Genomic DNA, 26,530 nt, shown 5'->3' with positions numbered 1-26,530 from the left:
AGCTTGACGGAAAGCTCGAACCCATGAACCGTGAGATCATGACCTGACCTGGAACCACGAGTCAGACCCCTTAACCGACTGAGCCACGTGGGCGCCCCTACTATTTCAAATTTGTAGTTTTCCATTATGAAAATATGTGCATGTGTTATTTATGTGCACATACACACATTTATTTATTTTATTTTTTTATTTTTTTTAACGTTTATTTATTTAAAAAAAATTCTTTTTTAATGTTTATTTATTTTTGAGACAGAGAGAGACAGAGCATGAACAGGGGAGGGGCAGAGAGAGAGGGAGACACAGAATCTGAAACAGGCTCCAGGCTCTGAGCTGTCAGCACAGAGCCCGACGTGGGGCTCGAACTCACGGACCGCGAGATCATGACCTGAGCTGAAGTTGGCAGCTTAACCGACTGAGCCACTAAGACGCCCCATATACACACATTTATATAAATTTGGAAAGTATAGAACATTTAGAAGAAGGAAAAAAGAACTCTTCTAAATAGCTCCCAACTGTAGACATCAGTTGTTAACATTTCTTCTAAATAATTTTTTTTATGCACAGGTGGTTTTTGGTGTGTAGGGGCTTAGGAGGGGATGGGGACAATCAAGTCAAGATCTTAATGTATATGTAGTTTTGTATCTGTCTTCATTTAATATTTTGCCAGTATTTAATAGTATTTTCTGTGCTCTTGCACAGTGTTTGTAAACATACTGGCTGTGTATTCCTTTGAATGACTATAACAGTTTTTGAACTATTATTATCAGGCATGTAGGTTATTTGCAGTTGCATGATATTTTAAATGACTGTACATTTTTTGTCTATGATACTTTCCCCTTATTTTTTTTTCTTAGATAGATTCCCAGAAATAGGACTTCTAGGGGGTTTTGAGAATGAAACTGCTTATATCAATTTTCACTCTCATGTGTGAAAGTGTCCATTAAACTGCATCCTCACTAGCATTAGCTGGTTGCTTAAAAAGTGATGGGCTGGCCGAATCATGAGTCCCATGAGAGAGCAAGAAACAATTTATGGGACCAAGGACCCATCTTGGAGTAAAAGGCTACTGAGTTCACATTAACAGCTGATTCAAGGGAAGCTAGTTGAACCAGGAGAGCTAGGGTATGTAGCCTAAGAGAGTGGGGGAGAAGGTGCAGCGGTAGCAGAGCTAGAGGTGGATCTAGAAATACCCAAGAAGGGCCAAATGTTGGTGCCTTACACAGTCCCAGTGTTGCTTTTTCTGGGGGATAAGAGTAGTCTACTTGGGGAATGGGGAAATCTACTTGGGGAATCTGTAAGTTGTGAGGGAGACTTAACTTTTGTTGTTGATACTCTTTTATGCTATTGGAAAAGTGCTGTTTCTTTTACCATGTGTATATATTATTTTTTTCAATGAAAAGTTAGTTAACAAAAAAGAACCCAGGAATATTACATTTCTTTGATTATTAATAAGGTTGCATGCTTTTCATACGTTGTCAATCAGTTTTGATTTCCATTTTATCTGATTGCCAGACAGTGCAAAATTTTGTAGTATGAAGTGTCAGGTAATTCCTTTATTAATGGAAATTTTTCGTTATAAGATTTTTGTTTTTAAACAAAAAAATTTCCCCTTCAATTTCTTTTCTCTCCATTATTAGGCAGTGATGGGCCCCAGGGCTCATTTGCTAATTTGCTTATTTTTCTCCTTTATCCCCCCAAAGATATGAACTTTAGCACATCGTTTCCCAACTTTTTTCATTGATTGATGTGTCTAAATTTGCCTCAGTATGGCTGAGAAGCCATGTTTTCAGTGAGATGTGAATTGAGGGTGAGCTAGGCCTCCGAAAACAGTATCCTTCACTGTGTTGCTGACATAAGGAAGCTGACAAGGAACTGAGGATTTGTTGGGCATGTTCAAGGTCGTGGAGCCATTGGTTTGGGAGTATACATGTGCGGTGGAGTGTGTTGATGAGAGAGAAATGTGAGATGGTTGAGGGTCCCATGAGCAGGAACATCTCTCACATCTGGCAGCCCCAGCAGGGGAGCCAAAGTGGGGAATCCAGAATTAGCACCAGGTGTGAGATGGGTCACGGCTATAGAGAGGCAGGTGCGAACTGTTTGGTTAGCAGCCGATGTTTCAGGGAACTGAAGAGAGGATTGGCAGATTTACATTCTGCACTGTCACTGTCCGCCCCTGAGTATTACCAGAGTTAGCCAGCCTCTCTGGTTAACCTGTCTTTAAAAAGAACTGACATCACACTTTCCCTGAGCTGCTTCATCAGTGTTTAGTGAGAGTGAATAAAGTGTCATAATAGTAGTTAATTCTCTGCTTTTGTCTGTTTACTTTCATTGTATTTCATTGCTTTTTTCTAATGGGGTTTTCATTCCTCATTTTTTAAAAGTTTGTTTGTTTATTTATTTATTTAGAGCGTGAGCAGGGGAGGGGCATAGAGAGAGGGAGAGAGAGAATCCCAAGCTGGCTCTGTGCTGTCAGCTCACAGGCGGATGTGAGGCTCGAACTACGGTGAGATTGTGACCTGAGCCAAAATCAAGAGTTGTCTGTTTAACAGGCTAAGCCACCCAGGCACCCCTCATTCCTCATTTTTGTTATCTCTTTTCTCTTTTCTTTGGTAGTGTGTGTCCTATGCTTGCTCTTCATGACCATCCTCATTTCAGATTTTTTCTTTCATGCATTACCAAAAGTAAGTAGAATAAGAACTTAATATACATAGAATTATACATATTATATATACATATTATATATATACATATATATATATACCTATTTCTCTTTTTTCTAAAGAGGCCTCTTAATTTATGCCTTGACTGCACCATCAACCTAGCCCCTGTTCCCAAGTGCTGGCCTGCACACTTCCCTGAAGAAACCTTTGGACATCTAACTTGACTCGAGAGTGGAAAGCGCCAACATCCTCCATTGTTAGACCATTTAAAAAATATGTCCTAGAGTTAGGAAGTGATCACAATCTTGTAATATTTTCTGTGCTCTCCTCTTCTGAACAAAGTGGTTCTAACCACAAATTACCTAAGTAAAAATGGTCATATAGCAATAATGGAAGGATTTTTATCTTGTTGAGCCTATCTTTACCTCCCCTGATGAGGATGTTTTTTGGCTAAGTCATTTCACGGTGAAGTATGCACTGAATGGCCAAAGAGGTCAAATGCATTCCCATGCATTGGGAGATTATATTTTAATGGAAAGGGACTTGTTGGCATATCTTTATGCATTTAACAATTAGGTTGAATTACTTGACATGAATTGAAATTGGTAAGAGATGTTTGCCAGTTTAGATGCTTTTAGAATTTTTCTTTCTTTCTTTCTTTCTTTCTTCTTCTTCTTCTTCTTCTTCTTCTTCTTCTTCTTCTTCTTCTTCTCCTTCTTCTCCTTCTCCTTCTCCTCCTCCTCCTCCTCCTCCTCCTCCTCCTCCTCCTCCTCCTTCTTCTCCTTCTCCTCCTCCTCCTCCTTCTTTTCTTCTTCTTCTTCTTCTTCTTCTTCTTCTTCTTCTTCTTCTTCTTCTTCTTCTTCTTCCTCTTCTTTATTGTGGGATATAGGCTTGTAACTTGCCAAACAGCTAAAGAAAATGATAAAATTGAAAAAAATAGAAGTTGAAGTAACTAAAGTTTTTTCTTTTTGTCCTTGAATAGGGACTTGACTACTTGACCAAATGGAAGGTTGCATATTTTTCCTATTAATGTTTAATGATAATCTCTGGAGGAAATGCATAGCAAGCTACATACTGATCATTTTAAGTTTTATACTGTGTTGTTTTATCCTATTGGTACTTTGTGTTCCTTAGTAGCTCAAAAGGAATTTTCAGAAGTCAAGAGATTTGCCAGTGAAGACTTTGTACTCTTCTTATCAAATCAGTTCATAGTTAGGGCTGCCTTTCATTCACTGTATGATGCTGAAGATCTTACTTTTCTTCTGTTCATCAAGTCTTTATTTGAACTTCCCTTAAGACTTATCTATCCTGTAAATAAAAGAGCATTTTGTGATTTCCCCATTGTCATTTAGTGCCTGTAAATCAACCCATTTAGTAGACCAGAATAATTGCTATCCTTTTAAAGGATGCATTTCTTTACTTTTTGTTTGTTTTCTTTTGATAGACTTTTCTGGTGAGATTAGTTATGGTATTAATGAATGTGACTGTTTGGTATTATATAAATGAAACGTGTCACAGTTTGGAAGATTTACGTAACTCAGTGAATCAGTATTTTCTAAATGACCACATCATGATGGTACAAAATCATATATAAGTAAATGATATGTTTAAAGTGCAGGATAGATGGATGGAATTTGATGTAAGAGTATGAAACATTTATGAATATAGTTTCAGATTCCACATTGTAACTAACCTTTAAGAAACTACCACTTGTTGGGTTTTGGTATAGTATCCAAGAAGAATATATCCAGAATTATTTGTCAAGGCTATTAAAATACTCCTCTCTTTTTAAAGTACATATTTGAGTGAGGTTGGATTTTTTTCATATATTTCAGCCAAAACAACATATCGCAACATTGAATGTAAAAGCAGGTATGAGAATTCAGCTCTTTTATTAAGCCAGACATTCAAGAGATTTGCAAGAATATAAAACAATGCCATGCTCTGTTTTTTTTTGAAATCATAGTGATTTCATTAAAAATGTTTTTTTATGTTAACATGTAGTAGGTTTGTTATTTTAACATGAATTAATAAATATTTTTAAAATTTCTTGGTTTTCATATTTAATATAGTAAATGTGATCCCTATAACTCATATAAACAAAAGCTCTTTGGTGTTCTCAGGACTTTTTTTTTAAAGAGTGTAAAAGGTTTCCGAGACCAAAATGTGTAAGGACCTCTGGTGTAGTACTTAAGCAGGGACTTGGAGCCAAATTGCTTAAGTTTGAAATTCAACTTGATTTATTGTTTAATAGCTCTTTGACCTTGGACAAGATATTAAACTACTTTTTGCCTCATGTGTAAAGTGGTTAATATAACTTGTAAGGTTGTGATGTGGATTAACTTGAACGTATGAAAAGTTCTTAGAATTTATATAGCACTTGGCAAGCTATATAATTATCACTTATTGAACATTCATAGTATAATATGTATTCTCTTTCTTGATGCTAAATTTCTAGATTTCTGGAGATTGAGTGTTTTGGGGGTATTAACATGATCTGTTATCAGTAGAGTCCTAGATACCTGCATCCTCTTCTGTAATTCTTTTTCCTCCAAGTCAGTGGTTCTCAGCCTTTCTTGTGCATTTGAATCACCCGGGAAGCTGTAATTAAAAAAAACACCCCAATACCCCAGACACACCTCAGATTATCCCACTTGAAACAGAATCTGGAGGTACGGGAGGTGTTTTTCTTGCTTTTCAGTGCTGCTACCAATACCAAGGAAATCGGTAGCATTCCTTTTTCCCCAAATTCCCCAAATAATATGATTTAATATTCACATAAATGATTCTTCGAGCCAGGCACACTCTCGGTAGTACTCCATACCTTTTCAGTACCAGTTAACAGATTCATCTCTGTTCTCCCAGTTGCAACCATCCTATCCTCTGACCATACCTCCCATCCTTCCATTTCAATCTTTTTAGTGTTTCATCTCCAGCAACTCTTCTATTCTATTCGTTCCTATGTTAGTAGGTATCAAGACCATTAGTGTTCCTTCAGCCAGTAGCACCGGCTGTGGGATTAACTGCCAGTGTTACTGCCGGACACCTACTGATTGACCTAATTGGAGGAGCAAACCTCACCCTAATGAGCACCAGCCTACCAGGCTTTTATTTTATTTGTCATTCTCATTCTGCTTACTGTCCTTGGAGTTGCAGTAGCCCTAGTTCAAGCTTATGTATCTTCCCTATTTATTAGTAAGCCTTTCCCCGTGTGATGATACCTAATGACCCACGAAACGCAGGACCGTTGGTCCTGCCACCCTTTCACTAACCCACCTCCCTTACAGACTTGCTTGGCCTTTTCCTAACTTAACAGCCATGGTCCATAATTGCGATCATTCTTTTGCAAACCTTCTCAGATCTTTTGCCTCTCTTCCTTTCTATTGTGCTTTTCTGGCAAGGTCCCAAGCTTTGTTAAATCCAAATTCCTCTCACTCCACCTTTGCACCCAGGCAACGAAATTTATGCTAATTTGTCTCACTTAAAAACTGTACCTCTAACCCTTTTAGTGCTGTCTGGAATTCCTCCTACATTTTTCCAGTCCATTTATGCTTCTGAATGACTCTTCCAAATGACTGGTTCACACTTCCTTCTCAAACTTCCAATATCATTTCCTTCTTCCTAACTCCCAGCTGATGACCATCCTTCGTGTTTCAAGGAGAACATATAAGCTCTAAGGAGAGAAGTTGGCCCCAAGCTCCTGTCACCTCACACAACAACCTACCTGTGCTCCTCCTCCTTCACTAGTCTTTTCCTCCTGTTCCTATGGATGGGCTCTCTGTGCTCATTTCTAAAGCCAGCCCTCTTAGAGATCCCATGCTTATCTACCTGTTGGCTTTCTTTCCTCTTGCTCTTCTGCACCCACCCCCTTAATGCCCCCCCCTCTTTTTCTACACGGACATTCCAGCAGGCTACAAACATCTGAGCAGAACTTTCCCTTGACCCCACACTCCTCCCTAGTTACCAGTTTGAATTGCCTATACTAGCTATGTGCACTTTCTACCCATTCTCTCTTAAAGGCTGACAGTCATGCTTTACCTCACCAAAGAGTGCTTTTTGAGGACGCTGTTGATGGCTGTGTCACTGGACCTAGCAGTCAACTCTCAGACCTCCTTACTCACCGTGTCAACACCATTTCACACAAGCTGATCACCTCTTTCTCCTTGTGCCACTCCCGTCACTAGGCTTCTGAGATACATGCTGTTTGGTCCTCAGTAGCATTTATTACTATCTGATGTAGTTCGTTGTTTGTTGCTTATTTTGGCCCTCTAAAGTGTAAGCTTCTGGGGAGCAAGGGCTTGGTTTGTTTTCTTCACTGCCTAGAACAGTGGCTGAAGCTTAATAATAGGCATCTGATAGCTGTTGTTGAACGAATGAATGAATGAATGAATGCGAGCTTAACAAGGACTGCGTGCTCACCAAATCTCTCCCCATTCCCAGCTCCTTTCCTTGTCGTCAGCTCTCACAGCCATTTCCTTCCTCTCTCTCAACCTTGTATTTCCTAACTTATTTTTCCTCTTCCCTACTCCGTTCCTATCATTTCCAGACCAAACCATCATCGGTGTGCTTGTGTTTCTGTGGGGTTCCAGTGTTTACGGAACATTTATTTATATCTGGTATAGGTGCAGATGGTCTATGGATCTGGGTTGAATGATGTTAGCATATAATGCTGAATTTATGTGCAGATTGAAAAAAATTAAAATTGTAAAAGAATAAGAGGACATTAAGTCTCCCAGGGCTAAAATGACGATCTTCTAGGGTATCTAGGTTTCTCATTTTGTTACTACCCGGCTTCACACTTTACTGTCTCTGCCTCCTTCTAATGGAATTTCTCCTTCATTTTCTGCAAGGATTTTTAGAAGACAAGGAGAAGTCACCAAGCTCAAAAGACCCTTGTCACTTCAGTTCTGAGTTTGTGGCTAATTAAGAGTAATCTTAGATTTTCATCACGGTTTCCTCTGTGTCGATGTGCTGATGGGATGCTGGATGTGTATGAAAATTCCTTTTCAACTGGTCTTTTATTTATGGCTTCTACAGAACCTTGCCTCCTGGAATCCTTCAAATCCTGAATGTCTGTTGCTTGTGGTGAAGGAGCTTGTGCAACAGTATCACCAGTTCCAGTGCAGCCGCCTTCGTGAGAGCTCCCGCCTCATGTTTGAGTATCAGACGTTACTGGAAGAGCCGCAGTATGGAGAGAACATGGAAATTTATGCTGGGAAAAAAAACAACTGGGTAAGGATTTTCGAGAATGGGGGAAAAAAGGCACTTCATCTGTAATAAAATAATCAATTCAGCTATTCATTTATAGTAAACCCCAGCCATTTCCCTAGACAAGCGGTTTTAGTTGCCTGTATACTTTCTCATAATTCAGAGTTTGAAGGGACTTGAATGTTCATCTGGTTCATTGTGTTTCTCAAAAGTCATCTCCTGGGAAGTGTGTAAAATTCCATCTCCCGTCCTCAGAGCCAGGTGTTCACACATCGGAGGTGGCACTTCAGGACCTGCCTGTATAACAGTCCCCCCTGGACTGGGGTCTGGTGCAGGTCACAGAGGCCACGTTTTGAGACACAAGCGTCTCCTCCTTTTCAGTGTAGAACGTGTCAGTATCCCAGTCAGATCAGAGAGGTCAGTAACTCTGGCGGTAGCTAGCTTGTATGGAGCCTTTTATCATCTCTTTTTATAATTTTCCTACTTTGTAGGATCTTTTCATTTTTATATTTAGTTATAAAAATAGGGACCGCTTCAGGAGCTTGTGTCATCCTTGCCCAGGGGCCATGCTAATCTTCTCTGTATCGTTCCGGTTTTAGTGTTTGTGCTGCCCAGGCGTGCCCTGTAGGATCTTTTTAAAATGCAAGTCAGGTCACATCTCTCCTCTGCGCACAACTTTCATCTCTTCTCCCTTTCTCGCGTCGCAAAAGCCCACGTCTTTCCCGTGGACGTGCAGAGGCCCTACGTGCTGCCGTCACCACCGTCCTCTACCCATCCTTGCTTCTCCCGCTTCATCTCCCGCTCTCCCACCTAAAACTTTTCAAGTCCAGCCACACTGACACCCTTGCTGTGCTGCGCACACACAGGTGCGCTGCTGCCCTGGGGTCTTTGTGTACTTTTCCCTCCTCTGCCTTCTTTCCCCTAGATGTTCTCACGGCTGAACCCTTCCTTTTCGTTTTTCCCCTTGTGTCCTATTCTCTGCATGCCTGTATTAACACCGCCTGTTTTTTTGAAAAGCAGCTTTCTTGAGGTACAGTTTCCTTAACCATAAATTCACCTGTTTTAAGTGTACAATTCAGTGATTTATAATACGTTTACCAAGTTGAGCAACCACGGTCTGGTTTGAGACTGGTTCCTTCACCCTGGTAAGATCCCTCACACCCATTTATGGGTAGTCCTTTTCCTACCCCAACCCCAGGAACTACTAAACTACTTTGTTTCTGTATAGACTTTCTTTTCATACAGTGGTATCGCACAATATGTAGACTTTTGTGACTGGCTTCTTAGGATGATATGTTTGGGATTCTTCTGTATATCACTGGTTCATGTCTTTTTATGGCTAAGTAATTTTCCATTTTAGACATGCCGCGTTATGTTTATCCATTCACCTGTTGATGGACATTTGAGTCGTTTCCACTTTTTGACTATTATTATTATTATTTTGGATGCAAAAAGGTGGTTTTATTAAAGCATGGGGACAGGACCCGTGGGCAGAAAGAGCTGCTCCACTTTTTGACCATTATGAATAATGTTGCTATAAACATTCACATGCAAGTTTTTGTAACACCCCATTTTTAAATCACATCTCACACACCCCCACCTTTACTCTGCTCTACTTTTTTTTTTGCAACTCTTTTTAACATACCACGTGATTAACATGTTGTGTTAATATATGTTGCTGCATAAAGTAATCGTTCCAGAATTTAGTGGCTTAAAGCAACCACATTTATTATCATAGTCTTTGTTTGTCAAGAATCTGCGTAGACCCTGTGCTTCAGGGTCTCTCAGAAGCTGAACCCAAGGTGTTGGTCAGGGCTGCAGTCACCTCGAGGCTCAACTGGAGATGGATCCATTCCGAGTTCACTCATGTGGCCGTTGGTACCATTCAGTTCCTTGCAGGCCGTTGGATTGAGGGTCTCGGTTCAGTGTTGGCTGTTGGCCAGGACCGCCCTCAGTTCCTCACCTCTTCGCAAGGCCTCTCCACAGGGCAGCTCATAAGGTGGCAGCTGGCTTCACCGGAGCAAGCAAGCAGGAGAGATCAAGAGTGTGTGAGCAAGACAGACGTCATAGTCTTTATAACCTTATCTTGGAAGTGACATCTTATCACGTTTTCTATGTTCTGTTAAGTCCAGTCCACACACAGGGAAGGAATTACCCGAGAGTGTGAATACCCAGAACCATTGGGAGACACTTAGAAATAGTCTACCGCACTCATTTATTACGCTTATTGTTTGTGCGTCTTTCCCCACCGACATGTAGAATTTCATGAAGGCAAGGATCTTTGCTCTGTTCACTGTTGTATCAGAAACACCTGGAACAGTGCCGACCACATTGTTTACATCCTATAAACATTGTTGAATGAGTGAGTTAATAAAGTCGGTTTAGTTAAGCATAAAATAACTTGCAGGTTCCCTTCTCTGCGTTTGTTCTTTTAGGTTTCACTTAGCCTTCCTTTTCTTATCAAATATGGCTCCTCGCCTTTTATTCTTCAGCCTTTTCTTTTTTTATTTAAAAAAAAAATTTTTTTTTCAACGTTTATTTATTTTTGGGACAGAGAGAGACAGAGCATGAACGGGGGAGGGGCAGAGAGAGAGGGAGACAGAATCGGAAACAGGCTCCAGGCTCTGAGCCCAGAGCCCGACGTGGGGCTCGAACTCATGGACCGCGAGATCATGACCTGGCTGAAGTCGGACGCTTAACAGACTGCGCCACCCAGGCGCCCCTCTTCAGCCTTTTCTTAAAGGACATGTTTCCCAAGGTCTTATGCCATGATTATTGCCTTTGAATCAGTAGGTCTAAAATTTATTCTTGTTGCAAACCATCTTTTTTGTTCTGTCCAAAGTTTAATAAAAAACCTATTTTGCTTACTTTATTGTGGTAAAAGACACATCAAATTTAATTTACCATCTTCACCATTTCTAAGTATACGGTTTAACAGTGTGGAGTATATTTGCCTTGTTTTGCAACGGATTTCTAGAACTTTTTCATCTTATAAAACTGAAACTCTATACTCATTAAGTACCAGTTTCCTTTCCTTCTAGCCCTTGGCAACTGCCTTTCTACTTTCTGTTTCTATCATTCTGAGTCTTTTAGATTCTTCAAATAAGTGGAGTCATGCAGCATGTGTCCTTTTGTGACTGGCTTATTTCATTTAGCATGGTGTCTCTGAGGTTCATGCAGCTTGTAGTATGTTTAAATTGCATCCCTTTTTAAGATCGAATAGTGTTCCATTGTAAGTATGTACACATTTTGTTTATCCATATACCCGTGGATGGACGTTTATGTTGCTTCCACCCCTTGGCTATTGTGAATAAAGCTGTATTGTATAAGGGCGTGCTCATATCTTTTCACTGCTTTGAATTCTTTTGATTATATCCCCAAGGGTGGCATTGCTGGACCATCTTGCTAATGTTATCTTTAAGTCTTGAAAAACCTCCTTACTGTTTTTCATAAAGGCTGCACCGTTTTCAGTTTCCATCAACATTGCGGAGTTTAAGGTTTTAAACTGTTGGTTATTTTGAAATTTGAATCTGTTCACGTGGATAGTAAGGAAAACTTTGTTGAAGTTAGTTTATCTTCTAGTCCTAGCATTTCTTCTTATTGAGTAATCATCATATTTCTCTTCTCAAAAACAGATGTTAGGTTAATTTGGCATGACTTCTTGGTGAACCTGTGTTGTCTTTAGTGCTGATAGACTCCTTTGAAAATGAGAATCACTTCAGACTTTCGTTTTTTTTAGTCTTTGGTTTTTAGGATTTTCCTTCCCACCCAATTCACCCTTTGAATATTAACGCTGAATTTAAATATATCTAGTTTTATGGCACCTTTTCTGATCCAAAAAGTTTTTAAATTATAGTTGACCTTTAAACAACACGTAGTTAGGGTCACCGTCTTTCTTCCCCTCCCCCCATGCAGTCACAAATCTGTGTGTAACTTTGGACTCCTCCAGAACTTAACTACTAATAGCCTCCTGTTGACCAGAAGCTTCACTGCTAACATAAACAGTCGATTAACACATACTTTGTATGTTATATGTATTATGTACTGTATTCTTATGATGAAGTAAGCTAGAAAAAAGAAGATATTAAGAAAATCATAAGGAAGAGAAAATACATTTATAGTCCTGTACTGTATTTATTGAAAAATATCTCCATGTAAGTGGACCCATGCAGTTCAAACCTGTGTTCAAGGGTCAACTGTGTATTCACTGGCTCAGCTAATACTCAACTTGTAGTCCATGTAGCTATTGGAGTTTAAATTCATTTAAAGCAGCTAGACAGTTTGAATTTATAGTGTTTTAAAAACTTTGTATTTAATGTTACTGATTCTCCATTCTTCACTTAAAAAACCTACTACTGCTCTACTCACCCCAGTTTATTTTGATTTATTATTGAGTACTTTGTAAGCATTAGGGCAATGGGTATGGATTTAGGGAAAGTAAAGAAACTGAGAATCCCATGACAAGGCAAGGTGGGTAGTTAGAGGTCAAGCTTACAGCAGAGCAGACCTAGAGAAGGCCTAGTAGAAGTGGGAGCTGAGACTATAAAATAAATATATAGGCATATGAGTTAGTTACTGGTCAAGGAACAGAATATAAGGTGTCTTGAGGGATGAAACACACTGAAGTTTGGCATACTGGTTCAGGAATGCATTAAAAGACAGTCTGCTAATGGAATCCAAAACTAGACCAAGAATCTGGACAATAAACACAAGGCCCTGGCAGAAAGAAAGGAACTTGATTTTGAGCCAAGATTTTTTGAATCAGGGATTGTATGAGTTTCCTATTGCTACTGTAAAAAATTTCTATAAACTTGGTGGCTTAAAACTACACAAATGTATTATGTTCTAGTTCTGGAGGTCAAAAGTAGGAAATGGGTCTCCATGGGCTAAAGTCAAGGTATTGGCAAGGCTGTGTTCCATTTGGAGATGGAACACAGTCTCTACAGGAGACTGTTTCAGGGTACTTAAGAAACTGGCAGATGTGCTCTCAGAGATATCTCTGAGATACTATGGAGAAGCAGAAAGATCTTAGAAGACTGCAGAAAGAAAAACATTCTGTTGATTTTTGAAAGAAATGACACTCAGGTCTTTAATGACACTCAGGATGATTTGCAGACATTTACATATCTTGGAACAAAAGATGGGTAACCAAGAAATAGTCATGGCAATTTGTTTTACCCTTTTAAGGAAGGTGGATGTCATTGACTTAGATTATCTCATTTTTCTTTTTTTTTTTTTAATTTTTTCAATGTTTATTTATTTTTAAGAGACAGGGACACAACATGAGTGGGGGAGGGGCAGAGAGAGATGGAGACACAGAATCCGAAGCAGGCTCCAGGCTCTGAGCCCAGCTCGTGGGGCTCGAACTCACGAGCCATGAGATCATGACCTGAGCCGAAGTCGGACCCTCAACCAAATGAGCCACCCAGGTGCCCTTCATTTTTCATTCTCCCTTAACATTCTACTGACAGTATGTTCCTTTCTTAGGCATTTGAATATGTGGAAGAACTACACCTAAAAGATTGGATATAACTCTTGTCAGCCATCAGGTGTCTTGTGGAATGTCACAGGGATTCTCTTTTGGGCCTATTTTCTCACTGTTTTATTAGGACATTGAAAGGCACGCTTTTCAGGCTTTCTCATAACACAGAGTTTGAAAAGGTGGTTGCTCTGAAAGACTACAGAATCTATTTAAAATTATTTTTAGGCACTGAATGCTGTACCGGCCCCACAAGATGCAATTTTAATAGGGCTAAGCCAGTGCAGGACTGATGTACATTTATGGAAAGTCTGCTCTGCTAGTTTTGGGCTACAAGGGCCGTATACCAGCCACAGCTTTTGCTCTTGAAGGTGTTAAAATCCAATTGAGAAGGCTCCGTACATATTTGTGAAAAATGAAGGAGCAGTGCCGGATAGATGGTCTCAAGTGGAAGTAGAGCCTGTGTAAGAATTTAGAAGACCCGACCACTGAGGAGCGGAGTGACTGTGGAAAGCTGTCACTGATGAACCGGAACTGGCCAAGCCCACAAGGGACGGTGGGCACAGCATGATAGGTAGAGGAGGTCAGTGAATGGTTGGAGAACAAGTTAGGGGCATGACATACATGAGGAACAAGAATTGTAAGCACACATTCTGGTTTACTGGTCAGTAAATCCGATCTATTATTGCTTAGTGCAATACTGAAGCATGAAGACTTTTGTATGAAATACACTGATGTTTATTAATTAAAACATTAATATTAATATGCTCTCTAACTAAACCACCATAGGATTGATATATTCTTCCTGGCCTAAATATAAGTCTATTTATTTTGGTTCTCCTGATCCGACTGTCCATCTGATAAGTACCCTCTGTAATGAATCCAAGAGTATATGTAGGTATTTAATACCTTTGGATTACAAGATCCTGTATTCTTTTGAGAGGATGGTGACTGCTTGCCTTCACCGTTGTCATCATTGAATTTTTCTTTCTGCCACATAATTTACATTCTTAACTTTCCATTTCTGTTCTTAAAGTGTGAGGCTCTTAAAAACCTGAGATGCCTCCTCCATTTTATTGTCATCTGGCAAAAAGAGAATTTCAGTAGCCACGTAGAAGAGGGAGAGGGTTCTAATCTCTCATCAACATTCTGGCAAGTCTGATAATTTGAAATACAGTGTCCCCTCCATATCACCTCAAAGATGGTCTTCCCCCCCACCCCCAAACTTCCATTTAGAAGGTTTCGGCAAGTGCACACTTGGAGGTAAACATTTGAAAGAAAACCAGCAAAAACCCTCTGCTCTTTGCCTTTGTCTTTTTATGAAGCCATTTCTCTTATTGCCTTGCCCATCTCCTTTAATGAATGAGTAGATGTTAGTTTTGAACATTGCATTCTTTGTCTATGGTGGTTTTGTAATTTTTAGTAAACACTTTTTTTTTAATCTGGAGAAAACAGAGGATACATTGGAATGTAAGCTTATGTGTTCAGAATAAACAATTCTTTTTTTAAAAAAGTTTATTTACTTATTAGAGAGGGGGGTGGGGGGAGGGGCAGAGAGGATGAGAGAGAGTCCCAAGCAGCTCTGCACTGTCAGCACGGAGCCCAGCGTGGGGCTTGAACTCACAAACCTTGAGATCATGACCTGAGCCGATATCAAGAGTCAGATGCTTAACTGACTGAGCCACCCAAGCATCCCCAGAATAAACAACTCTTATATGAGCCTGCATGGTCAGAGTTTTTTTAAAGGTTTGTTTGTTTGTTTATTTATTTATGACTATAAATTCACAAGAGGGTATAAAATAGTAGAGAGATCTTGCATACCCTTCACTGAGTTTCCTCCAGTGGTTACATTTTACATAATGATAGTAAAGTATGGAAACTAAGAAATTGACATTGGTACAATGTATGTGTTTGCCATTTTACCACATGCATCATTTCCTGTAACTACCACTGCAGTCCAGAGGCAAAACTATCCCTCACCACAAAGATCTCCCTTCTGCTACCTCTTTAAGCAGAGTTAGTGTTAAGATTAGAATTTTAATTTTGATGAATGCCACAACATAAGCCACAGGTATAAAATCATATATTCTGTTTTGATACAGTATATCAAAATAAAGGTACATTATACATTTTCTCATTGGGTAAAGCCTAAGGTCTCATTTTAAATTAGGTATATTGACTGCCTTGTCAGTATTTCCTGCATGGGTCTGTTGTGTCTAAAGAACCAGTCTTGTTAACTTTAACAAAGCACCATAAAGAAGTTTGTGAATTTTTCTTTGACTTCTAATTCCCAGAACTCAAAGTTAGTTATCGTACCTCATATTTTTATCAAAGACATTTTTCTTTCCTGCTATGAAATGAATGTTTTGAGATGTTCTGCAACCACTTATTTTCACATAGTTTACATATTAAAGAATACCAGTGGGTGATCTGTGAGATAAAAGTTTTTTGGCAACAGATTTTTTTTCCTTTTGTGGGTATTTTCTTAATAATGGCATATACTTACATAATGGAGAATGTGAAGCAATTATTTCTTTTTTTCGTTATTATAGTTGACCCCAAATGCCAGTAAGATTTTAGGAATCTGTGGCTTATAAATTAAACTCTGGCAGCATTTAAAACTACCGTGCAGAAAAGAAAGGAGCTGTTCTAGGAGGAGCTCCTCATTTGAGTTAATGACCTAGGCTTCTGTCATCTCATCCTGCTGTGATGTTACATTTGAAGGGAAAGTATGTGAGCAGTGTTAAAAAATAAACAGGGATATTAAAACTTTTGAGAGTTTATTTGAGTAAACATCAACTCGACGTGGTTAGGAGCATTCTACTGACAAAAGCTAGGGGCAGGGTTTTTGTAGAGAAGACACTGAAGCAAAGCAGGGAATTTGGCTATAGCCTAAGTGCTCGCATTATCTGGGAAAGCCTAGTTGGCTGTTTGTGACTGATTGTTCCTGATAATTTTGAGGCATTTCTAGGAAATGACTGGCTGAGATTTCAGTTTGCTTAAGTCACCTACCAAGGTGTTAGAACCACCTCAGTCTAATGGCCTCCTTGTTTGGTTACTTTTATAGCAGTATGTGTTGGAGTTTCAGGTCCTTCTGGGCAGAGGCCATTTGGAAGTGTGTTGGAGAGAGAGTGATCTGGGAGGTGGGAGCTTCAGATTCTAATCCTGTCATTAGTTTTGTGTACGTGTGACTATAGATTTTCTCTTTGTCACTTTCCTGGAGTAACTTCCCTGTCACCCAGCCTTGGGACAAAGGTAAATTAGATCCTGTGCGTAGGAAGCAAACAGAATTGAGCAAACATGGGGTTATGTAATACGAAGTATTGTTATTATTAGCCTTCTTTTGTAAATAGTTGAAATGAATTATGATAGTAGGGGCTCAATACATTCTAGGTGAGTGATTGTTCCTGTATTATCTCTGAATATGCTGTTTATCATAAAGTACCATATGTGGACCAGTAGAAGTTGATGCCACTAAGATGCAGGTAAGGAATGGAAAGTAAGGTGAGAGGGAAAATTAGTTTTTAAATTTTTTTTTTTTAACGTTTGTTTATTATCGAGAGACAGAGAGACACAGAGTGTGAGCAGAGGAGGGGCAGAGAGAGGGGGAGACACAGAATCCGAAGCAGGCTCCAGGCTCTGAGCCGTCAGCACAGAGCCCGACGTGGGGCTCGAACTCGCAAACTGCGAGATCATGACCTGAGCCGAAGTTGTTCTCTCAACCAACTGAGCCACCCAGACGCCCCCAAAATTAGTTTTTAATAGAGACAGAGGTGCTTATGTTTCCGGGAGCCACAGGTATAAAATGATGGCATTCGGAGCAGAGGAGAGCACATTGCAGGGTGTCAGGAATGCAGGTGGAGAAAACGAAGTAGGGACAGTAGGTTTAGGCAGCATTTGGTGGAGGAAAAAACAAATCATCTGGAAGAGGCAGTGGGGTCCCACGATCACTCCCCGCTGACCGGACGACAGGTGTCAGCCTTCCTGTTAGGAACGTTTGGTAGCTCAAGCAGATCTTCAGGTATTTGTCACAGAGAGAATCTAACTTGATGTGGAGGTTAGTATTGGAAAAATGTCTGGAACGGTTCGGCCCAACACGAGAGCTTCCAGCCAGCCATACACACGTGGCTGTTGAGCACCTGCAGTGTTACTCGGAACTGGGATGGAAGCAAATGCAAGATATAAACCAGAATTTGAAGAATTTCGTACCCCAAAATGATCTCATTACCAAGTTTTATATTGATTCCATGTGGAAATGGGAGTATTTTAGATATATTGGGATATGGCATTAAACTTGATCTCACTTGTTTCTCTTACCTTTTTATTTTTATTATTTTATTAAAAAAATTTTTTTTTAACGTTTATTTATTTTTGAGACAGAGAGAGACAGAGCATGAACAGGGGAGGGGCAGAGAGAGAGGGAGACACAGAATCGGAAACAGGCTCCAGGCTCTGAGCCGTCAGCCCAGAGCCCGACGCGGGGCTCGAACTCACGGACCGCGAGGTCATGACCTGAGCTGAAGTCGGCCGCTTAACCGACTGAGCCACCCAGGCACCCCTCTCTTAACCTTTTTAAATGTGGCTATTAGAAAATACTAAAAATCTTACACATGCATGTGTAGCTTACATTTGTGTGTTGTGTCTCCCTTGTCTTGGATAGCACTGGCCTAGAATGGTGGAAGAGGAGGGCCAGAGTGCTCCGAGGGGGATCAAAATATCTGGAGGGTCAGAAAGCGCGTGGCCCTTTTACCTTGGCCGTGAGGATGGAGTAGGTGTTCTGGTGATGCTCGTCAGCAGGGTATCCTTCTCTCATAATCGTCTTTCAATTTATTCTGCTTGGGAGTTATGCCCTGGCGGCACTTGACTTGGAGACAGGGATAAACTTGTGCTCCTTTGAAAAGGGTGTGGTGTGGGTATCAGCTGTGTTACACACACTTCTAGGAAGTGACAAATTTGTTTGTTTTTGTTTTTAACCACATGGAACTATTATGAGTTGAACATTATTTAAAATAAATGAACCCATGACAGGGGCTCACATTTTTATTGTTTTTGTAATGGATTTGTCATATCGAATTCTGACCTGGATGTCAGTAGGAGTACTTGGGATCTTGCCCTCAGTAGTGTTCTTGCCCTCTATCTGATCTTGCCCTCAGGTTTTGACTTGATTCCTAAGAAGTGGTATGTGTGTGCCCCTAAATTACTTTATACCTGTAGACGTTAAAGGTGAGTGTGAATAGCTTTTTCAGTTTTACTGACATTTGAAAGGAATTTTATTTTATTTTTTAAATAATAGAACTGTCAGTAGGAAGTTCACATTTCTTTTAGCAGCAGGATGCCTTAAGTGGAGAAGACCTGGTTTTATGGAAGCAGATGAAACACAGAGGAAATCTTTCCATTTCCTTTGCCTGTACCTTGGAGAGCAGCATGTGAGGAAGGACGGGGATCGTGCCACGTGCCTCTGTTTGGGAGGCCACTTGTTTGTTCTGAAATCTTGGGTGCCTTGCCCCGTTTCCTAGGTGGCCACTTAGATGTAGGGAGCACCCTTTGCACAGATTTCTCAGCGTAAAGGGGTCTGCAGGGGACATCAGAGAACCAGCTGCCCCAGATTTTTTTTTTTTTTTGAGTAGGCTTCACGCCCAGCGTGGAGCCCAGCACAGGGCTTGAACTCACAAGGCTGAGATCAAGACCTTGTCTGAGATCCAGGGTACGACGCTTAACTGACTGAGCCACCCAGGCGACCCTTCCCGAGTTTTTAATGCTTTTTTTCCGTGTAGTAAAAGGGAAAAGGTGAAGGATCCTGTGTTCGAAGTGTTCTGTGAGACAACCCCTCAGATCGTCTTATGGCTTTGGGGGAGAGCGCACATAACTTAATCCCCCCACTCCTAAAAGGTTTCCTAGTTTTTCGGTTATTTCTAGTGAATTTATGGTGTCCCTAGCTGTTTTACTGTGAAGAACTCTGGAGGTAGTGCTGATTAGTTCAGAAGGTGCATAAACCAAACAGAATTCTTGCCTGGGAATGTGGAGATGGCGCTGAGAGAGTGAGCTTAGCCTCCTTGTGAGTAACTGGTGTGTCACATGTAAATTTTTTCTCATATTACCTAGTCAAAGGAATGAGAAAGTGGTAGTTGGAGAGAAAGATGAAGCACAGAGTAGAGATAAGACCAGGACGAACAGCTCAAGGTGTTCAAGTCTTTCGAACTGAGGCTGGGCTGCGTTTTAGCCTTAGATTCCATGAGAAACCTCAGATTCTTGTAAGAAATTATCTTTCATTTGCTCGGTGAGTTTGAAATGGAATTCTGTTACCTAAAATGAGGAGTCCTAACTCCATGACTTCCACAGGATCCAGTGAATATCTGTCAGAACATCACATCGTAATATTTTGTTTGTCTCGTCAAAATAGACTTTAAGCTCCATGAGGACAGAGGCTGTATTTTGTTTGTCTTAAGATCTCCATCACCTAACCTGGCACTTGGCACAGTAGGTGTTTAGGAAATGTTTGTTGAATGAATGAATGAATGGATGGATGGATGGATGGATGGATGAGTGAAGGCATGAATTAGGAGCATCTCATTATGCACCCTTTGGACTGTAAATTTCTTTTTAAAAGTTTTTGAGTGAATAATATATTCATATTGTTGAAACATCAAAATCTGTTAAAAGATATGTGGGGAAAAGTCTCTCTCCCATCATTGTCCAATATCCACCCAAATCAGGACCGTCTTCCTTTCCTTTCCCATCCCATGTAAGCACTGCTATAGCTTTCTTCTAGTGTACCTTTTCAGAGTTCCTTTATGCACGTAGAAGCAAATACAAATACAGACACTTGTATATATGTGTGTATGTGTGTATATATGTGTGTATGTGTGTATATATGTGTGTATGTGTGTATATATGTGTGTATATATGTGTGTATGTGTGTATATACGTGTGTATATATGTGTGTATATATATGTGTATATATGTGTGTATGTGTGTATATATGTGTGTTTATATATGTGTATATATGTGTGTATGTGTGTATATATGTGTGTATATATATTTGTGTATATACACACACATTCCCCCCTTTCAATGCAAGTGGTAACATGTATCACACACCGTGCTTGGCAGCTTTGCTTTTGACTTGATACAGCTCCGAGTTTCTTTCCTGAGTAAGCACACAGAGAGCGCCTTCATCCTTGTACCTGTCATCCTTGTACCTGCCGTTTTGTGTGTGTCCAAATATGTCTGTAAGATAAATAATTAGAAGAGGAATGGCTGGATCCAGGTTTATGTGTGTTTATAATTTTGTCTGTAAAATGCCCTCCATGCAGTTCATTCTAGTTTATTAACCCAGCAGCAGTACGTAACGGTGGTTGTTTCTCCACACTGTTGCCAACAGTGTATTAACATATTCGAAGATTTCTGTCAAGCTCCACTTTGCAGAATGGCCTGGTAGCTCCTCTTGGACTAACCCTTCCACAAGTAGCAGCTGTCAGCTCTGGGCAGAACATAAAGCCATGTGCCTCAAGGTGCTGGGTAGTGATTGAAAGCAGTCAGATACCGGATGGGGGTTGATACTTGGAAGAGGCAAAGGCAGAGCTAACAGGACAAAATCAAAACATCGAACATACATGAATATGGAGTCCCGGAAGGAGAGGAGAGGGGAAAAAGAGGGAGCAGGGAAATATTTGATGAAATAATGCCTAGGTGTATCCAAGTATGGCAAAAGACATACATTTAGAGATTCAAGAATCTCAACAAACCCTAACTAACCAAGACAAATGCAAGTCAGAATACTGAAAACCACACATAAAGGGAAAATCTTAAGTGGTCACAGAAAACTGACACTTTATTTGTAGGTGAGTAGTTAACTGGAGTCAACGCTGACTTTTCATCAAAAACAGCGGAGGTGAGAACACAGTGCAGCGACATCTATGAAGTGCTGATGGATTTCTGCCAAGCTGTTTGGTAAAAAATGATAATTTGTATTCCTTTTGTTATGAATAAGGGTATGCATTTTTTCACGTTTCAGACTGTATTTCTTTTCTGTATATTCTTTGCTTGTTTTTCTTGGGGTTTTCATCTTTTTTCTTCATTAAGGTCATTAGCTTTTTGTGGTAGAGTCACAAAGACATTTTCCTCTGTCTGTTGTCTTTTGACCTCGCTGATGGTGGTTATTTGCCATCCACGAAATCTTTCTATTCAGGCTGTCAAGCTTATTTGTCTTTTCCCTTTTGGCTTCTGAATTTGGAGTTGGATTTGAAAGGCATTCCCTACTGCAAGGTTATAAAGATACTCATCAGTGTTTTCCTCCTTAAGGTTTCAGCTTTTACACTGAAATTCTTAATCTACTTGGGCTTTATCCTCATATATGATATGAGATGTGGATCTAACTTTATTCCTAGATGATGATGCAGTTGTCCCACATCACCAATCATAACACTAAATGTATTTGGCTTATTTCTGGACTTATTTTCTGTTTGATTTAGCTACAGTATTACCCTGCTGTAATTACTGTGTTCTCACTCTCCGGTGTAGTTAGCCCTTCTGCTTTGCTTCTTTGACGTTTTCCTAGCTGGTATTAATTGCTTATTTTTCTGTGGGGTCTAAGGACCTGGCTTTCTAAGAGTTCCCTCAGAGTAATGAGCCCCAAAGTGTAGACAGAGTTTTCACAGGTTGTAATTTATAAAAGCATTATTTTGATGAGTTTCTGAGTCGCTCCCTAGATGATAAGCTGTAGGAGGGCAGGGGCCATGTCTCTTTTCCTCATTATATTTGCAGTACCTAATATAGGGCCTGACACATTTTAGGCTCTTAACCCATAGTGATGAATGGGGAATGAATCTTGAGCTCTGACTCTTTATTGCTCTCTCAAAGGCTGTAGGCAAGTTTCTTGACTGTTTTAGGCCTAAATTTTCTCATTTCTAAAATAGAAACAAGTGAATTATATCTATAGAACAGGGTTTTGGGATAATTAAATAATATAGCTTAGAAAACATTTGGTAAAGAATGAGATGTTATGAAATCCTCGTTAGACTGGCTTTGGCTTTCCTTTTCATGTGCAATGAGTAATTATGCATTTGCCAAGGAATAGTCTCCAGACTTAGGCTATTGGTTGTCAGAGTCCATTTGAAGAATCACCATCAGACTGTCATCCTGTTAAAGTTGTAGTCCTTCTCCTCCTCCTCCTCTTCCTCTTCTTCCTCCCTCTCCTCTTCCTCCTCCTCCTCCTCCTTCTTTTTTGATGTTTATTTATTTATTTTGAGAGACAGAGAACACAAGCAGGGGAGGAGCAGAGAGAGGGGGAGAGAGAATTTCAAGAAGGATCTGTCCATCAGCGCAGTGCCCGATTCAGGGCTCAATCTCATGACCCATGAGATCATGACCTGAGCTGAAATCAAGAGTTGGGCGCCCAACTGACTGAGCCATCTGGGTGCTCCAAAGTCATAGTCATTCTTGAGTGTTTCTTAGCTTTTAGCTGTCTAAGTGATAGAAGCAGTCAATTTCAGATGAAAGCTTGTTTGTTGACAAAGGAACAACCTCTAAGAAAGGAAGTCAAATTTCCCTTTACATAGCAACTTGGGTTTGGAGCCCATTCTGCACAAGATGTCTGCCTGTCACTACCTGTCACACGACATAGCCGCTATTACCAGAAGAAAAGTTAGATTTAATAAATTGCCAAAACTCAGAGTCTTATTAGTTTAAGTTACTTGCCAGTGTACTACAACTTGAAAAAAAAGGAAGGATGCACATGTTTATTGCTAAGCTGGGGAAATTGCCATGAAGGCAGTTGGCAGAACGGCTGACATTTTCACAGTCAGAGGTCAGATAATTTTCTACATCTATCCAAGAGAAGGTTTGACCAAGGACTGACAAAAAAATCAAATTATTCTGTTCACTTGGCTGCATCTAAATGTCTCATTTTCAGCTTACAGGAAAGATTGCTATGGAAGCAATCTTTGACGTGACAACAGCGTGACCGTAAATTGCTTGAATAACTGTTGGAACTTCGAATATAAAAACACAGAAAAAGTCATCTGAGGTAGAACTCAGAAAGGATTTTTCACTTATGGTTTACTCCTTATATAATTTATGGTTCAAATTTCATATTAAGGTATGTTTTAAATCAGCATTTACTTAGTTACACAGAAAGAGATGACGTCCAGGTTACAAGGAAAATCAGTGGCAGAAGTGAAAGCTGAATTCTTGAGTTGTAGTTTCCAGCACTTCCAACACTGTGAGAAACAAGTGGTAAGTTTTCTTTATTCTCTCAATGGCAAAATAAAGACTGTACGGTCAGCTTGAAAGTTGGAGATCAAAAAACACTTTCTGCGGTTTCCAGAGAACCAGATTTCCTTTCACAGTCTCGAGTTTCTCGTGTTACGAGTTTAGTTGTGCAAATCAGCCCATTGCTGATAAACACAAACTCCTCTTAGTCCTTGGATCCACATGCCTTTTATTATTAATTTAGTCGTGTAAATCAGTCTTTTGCCAATAAACATAAATTTATATTAGCTCTAGGATCAACATTTTGAGAGGGGATAAAGTAGGGATTGTCTGAGCGTTTTAAAAGGAATGTTGGTCTAAAATAGCTGGTAGAATAAAAATATATTGTACAAACTAAAATAGGGCAAAAGAGCTAAAATGCAGTGGATGGACTAAAATAACTAGCAGTTCACATGAGTCCAAGTGCTAAATACGTAATTATATTTCCCATTACCTTATATGTACAAGACTTGTTTTAATTTTTAAATCGTACATTTTATTCCTTTCATTGTTTTTTTTCCCCTAAATATAGATGAGCCATTGGGTGTAACAATGTGAACATTTTGAGATCGCCATTTTAACTTGGCTATCGCCATTTTAACAATGGCTATTTATTGATTGGTTTGCTTCTCTAAACTGAAAATGAAGATGAATTGAGTTTGATTTATTATTGCCTATCCAGCCACCTCCCTTCCCCGACCTCTTCTAATCCCTTAGTACTTCTAAAAAACCTCTCTCTCTCAACATCCTCAGAAATGACTTACCCAATGTTCCACATAGATGAAGTAGTCACTTTAGTGTTCACTAATTTTATGAGCGATTGTTGCACGTCCTACTGGGGTTAGGAAAAGAGAGTTTCTGCATGAGCTTTGATCAGTATTAGTACTTGTTTGCTCCAGTAACATTGTCCTTCTTGTTCTTTCTTGAACATCTAGGGCCGCATCACCCCTTTTTATACTTCCTGTTTCCCTTGCCTGGGATGTTTTTCCCCCACATCCCACATGATTTTCTTCCTCACCTCTTTCACGGCTCTGCTCAGTTGTTACCTTGTCAGATTATTCTATAAAGAAGCTATACTTAACCGTCTGAGAGTTTTGAGCAAAGGGGGATCGTGATCTGACTAATGTGTTAAAAGGGTTGCTGTGTGTATGGCGGTGGAAGCAGACTCCTGGCAAACAAGGGCTGAGGCAGTTGGGGGTGATTGCAACCGTCTAGGCTAGAGGTAGCTGTGGCTCAGATCACGTGGTTGTGTGGTGGCGAGAAGCGGTTGGGGCTGAGGATCTCTTTTGAAGGTAGAATCAGCAGGATTTGCTGCCACCTTGGATGTAGGACAAGCGAGAAAGAGAGGGGTCAAGATGTTGAGGTTTTTTGGCCTGAGGGATTGAAAGCATCGAATTGCCGTTTACTAAAATGAAGAATAAATATCAAAGGAAGGGAACCAAGGGTTTGGTTTTACTCACGATCGTTGGATACATGAAACAAGTTAGGAAAAGGTCTGGGCAGAGATAGAAAATTTGGGAATCATCAGCATATAAAAGGTATTGAAAATCTTGAGCCTGGATGAGATCACCAAGGAAGTGTCAAGGAAGGAGAGAGATCTTGATCTGAGCTGTGGTGGTGTGCACCAGAGTTCAGAGGCCAGGAGACCGTAGGGGAGGCCAGTGAAGTAAAGAAGAACCAAGAGAGTGGGATCCTGGAAACAAAGGGAAGAATGTAAGGAGTAATAATCAGCTATGTCAAAATGCCACAGAGAGAACAAGTAATAAAATGAGGACAGAGAGATGACCATTGGGTTTGGCAGTGGGGAGGTCATTGGTGACCCTGATGGGCTGTGGGGGTTGGCTGGTGGGGAGGAAGGGCTGACAGGAGAGGGTTCCAGAGAGCATAGTAAAAGAAGAAATGTATACGCTGAGTATAGACCAGTTCTTTACAGGAGATTGTTTTGTGAAGTTCAACAGAGAAATGAGATGGGACCTGAAGTGAGGTATGAAGTTAAGAAAGATTTTTTTTTTTTTCAGAGAGAGGGCGCAAGTGAGCAGGGGGCAGAGAGAGGGAGAGAGAGAGAATCCCATGAGGGGCAGAGAGAGAGAGGGGGAGAGAGAGAAGCGGGGCTCACCGGAAGCAGGGCTTGGGCTCATCCAGTGCAGGGCCCAAACTCATGAGCTGCGAGACCATGACCGCGAGATCATGATGTCAGCTGAAGTTGGATGCTGAACTGACTGAGCCACCCAGGCACCCCCGGAAAGACTTTTTAAATGACGTTTGCATGCTGGTGGGAGTGAGTGGATAAAGAGGGGAGAATTGCTTATATAGGAGAAAGAATGGGGTTAGTGGTTGGGGATTTGGCTTCTTTGATGAATGTCCCTTACCCTGTGGTGCTCTACCAGCACCAAAGGAAGACTTTTCATTCTTCCCATACCCCCAAATTCCCACTGGGCCAGGTACCCCTCTAATAAGCTCTCGTAGAAATCTGTAGTGTTACATGTTATCCCTATACTCACCTCTTTCAATGTAGGAGCCCCGGTGCTTAGGTCCAAAGAATCCCACTGACCAGGTGGTATTAATTGTAGAGTCCTCCAGTTGCTTAACAAAACACCAAGACCATACCTTTCTGGTCATCTTGGACTCTGATAAAATGTAAGAGTTTTAATAGGCTCTTTCACAAACCTTTTCCTTCCACCTACTGTGATGCAAGCTGTTTGTAGATCCTTAGGTGACTCTAAACTATTCTTTCAAGTAGGCTGTGTGTATTGGCATTGGGTACTGAGGATAGCTGCTCAGCACCAATGATTTTCCTTGTTTCTCACCACTGACATTTCTGGCGGCACAGTGGCTGCTGTGAGTCTATCTGGCTTGCCTCAGCTTTGAGTCTGTCCATTCAGTTCTCTCATTTCTGCTTTTTGTGTCATGGGGTTAGGCTTGTGGCAATGAGGAA

General features: G+C 40.4%; 1 protein-coding gene and 1 non-coding gene across 12 annotated transcripts in view; one reads left to right on the top strand and one right to left on the bottom strand.

The window, feature by feature from the left end:
• The window catches only part of BABAM2 (BRISC and BRCA1 A complex member 2), a 425,146-nt gene that overhangs the window by 140,175 nt on the left and 258,441 nt on the right, over positions 1–26,530 (top strand). For all 11 annotated transcript variants that reach the window (XM_045054775.1, XM_045054777.1, XM_045054778.1 and 8 more), the window contains one exon: positions 7,698–7,892. In XM_045054775.1, coding sequence (XP_044910710.1) covers positions 7,698–7,892 — 195 coding nt within the window. The remainder of the gene's footprint in view (positions 1–7,697; positions 7,893–26,530) is intronic.
• LOC111559912 lies at positions 8,387–8,491 on the bottom strand. The gene has a single exon (XR_002741381.1). It is a non-coding gene; the product is annotated as a U6 spliceosomal RNA (small nuclear RNA).

Source organism: Felis catus, chromosome A3, assembly GCF_018350175.1.
Source record: "Felis catus isolate Fca126 chromosome A3, F.catus_Fca126_mat1.0, whole genome shotgun sequence".
Classification (NCBI taxonomy): Eukaryota; Metazoa; Chordata; class Mammalia; order Carnivora; family Felidae; genus Felis; species Felis catus.
The sequence above is the reverse complement of the archived record's forward strand: the minus strand, read 5'-3'. Positions and strand labels throughout refer to the sequence as shown.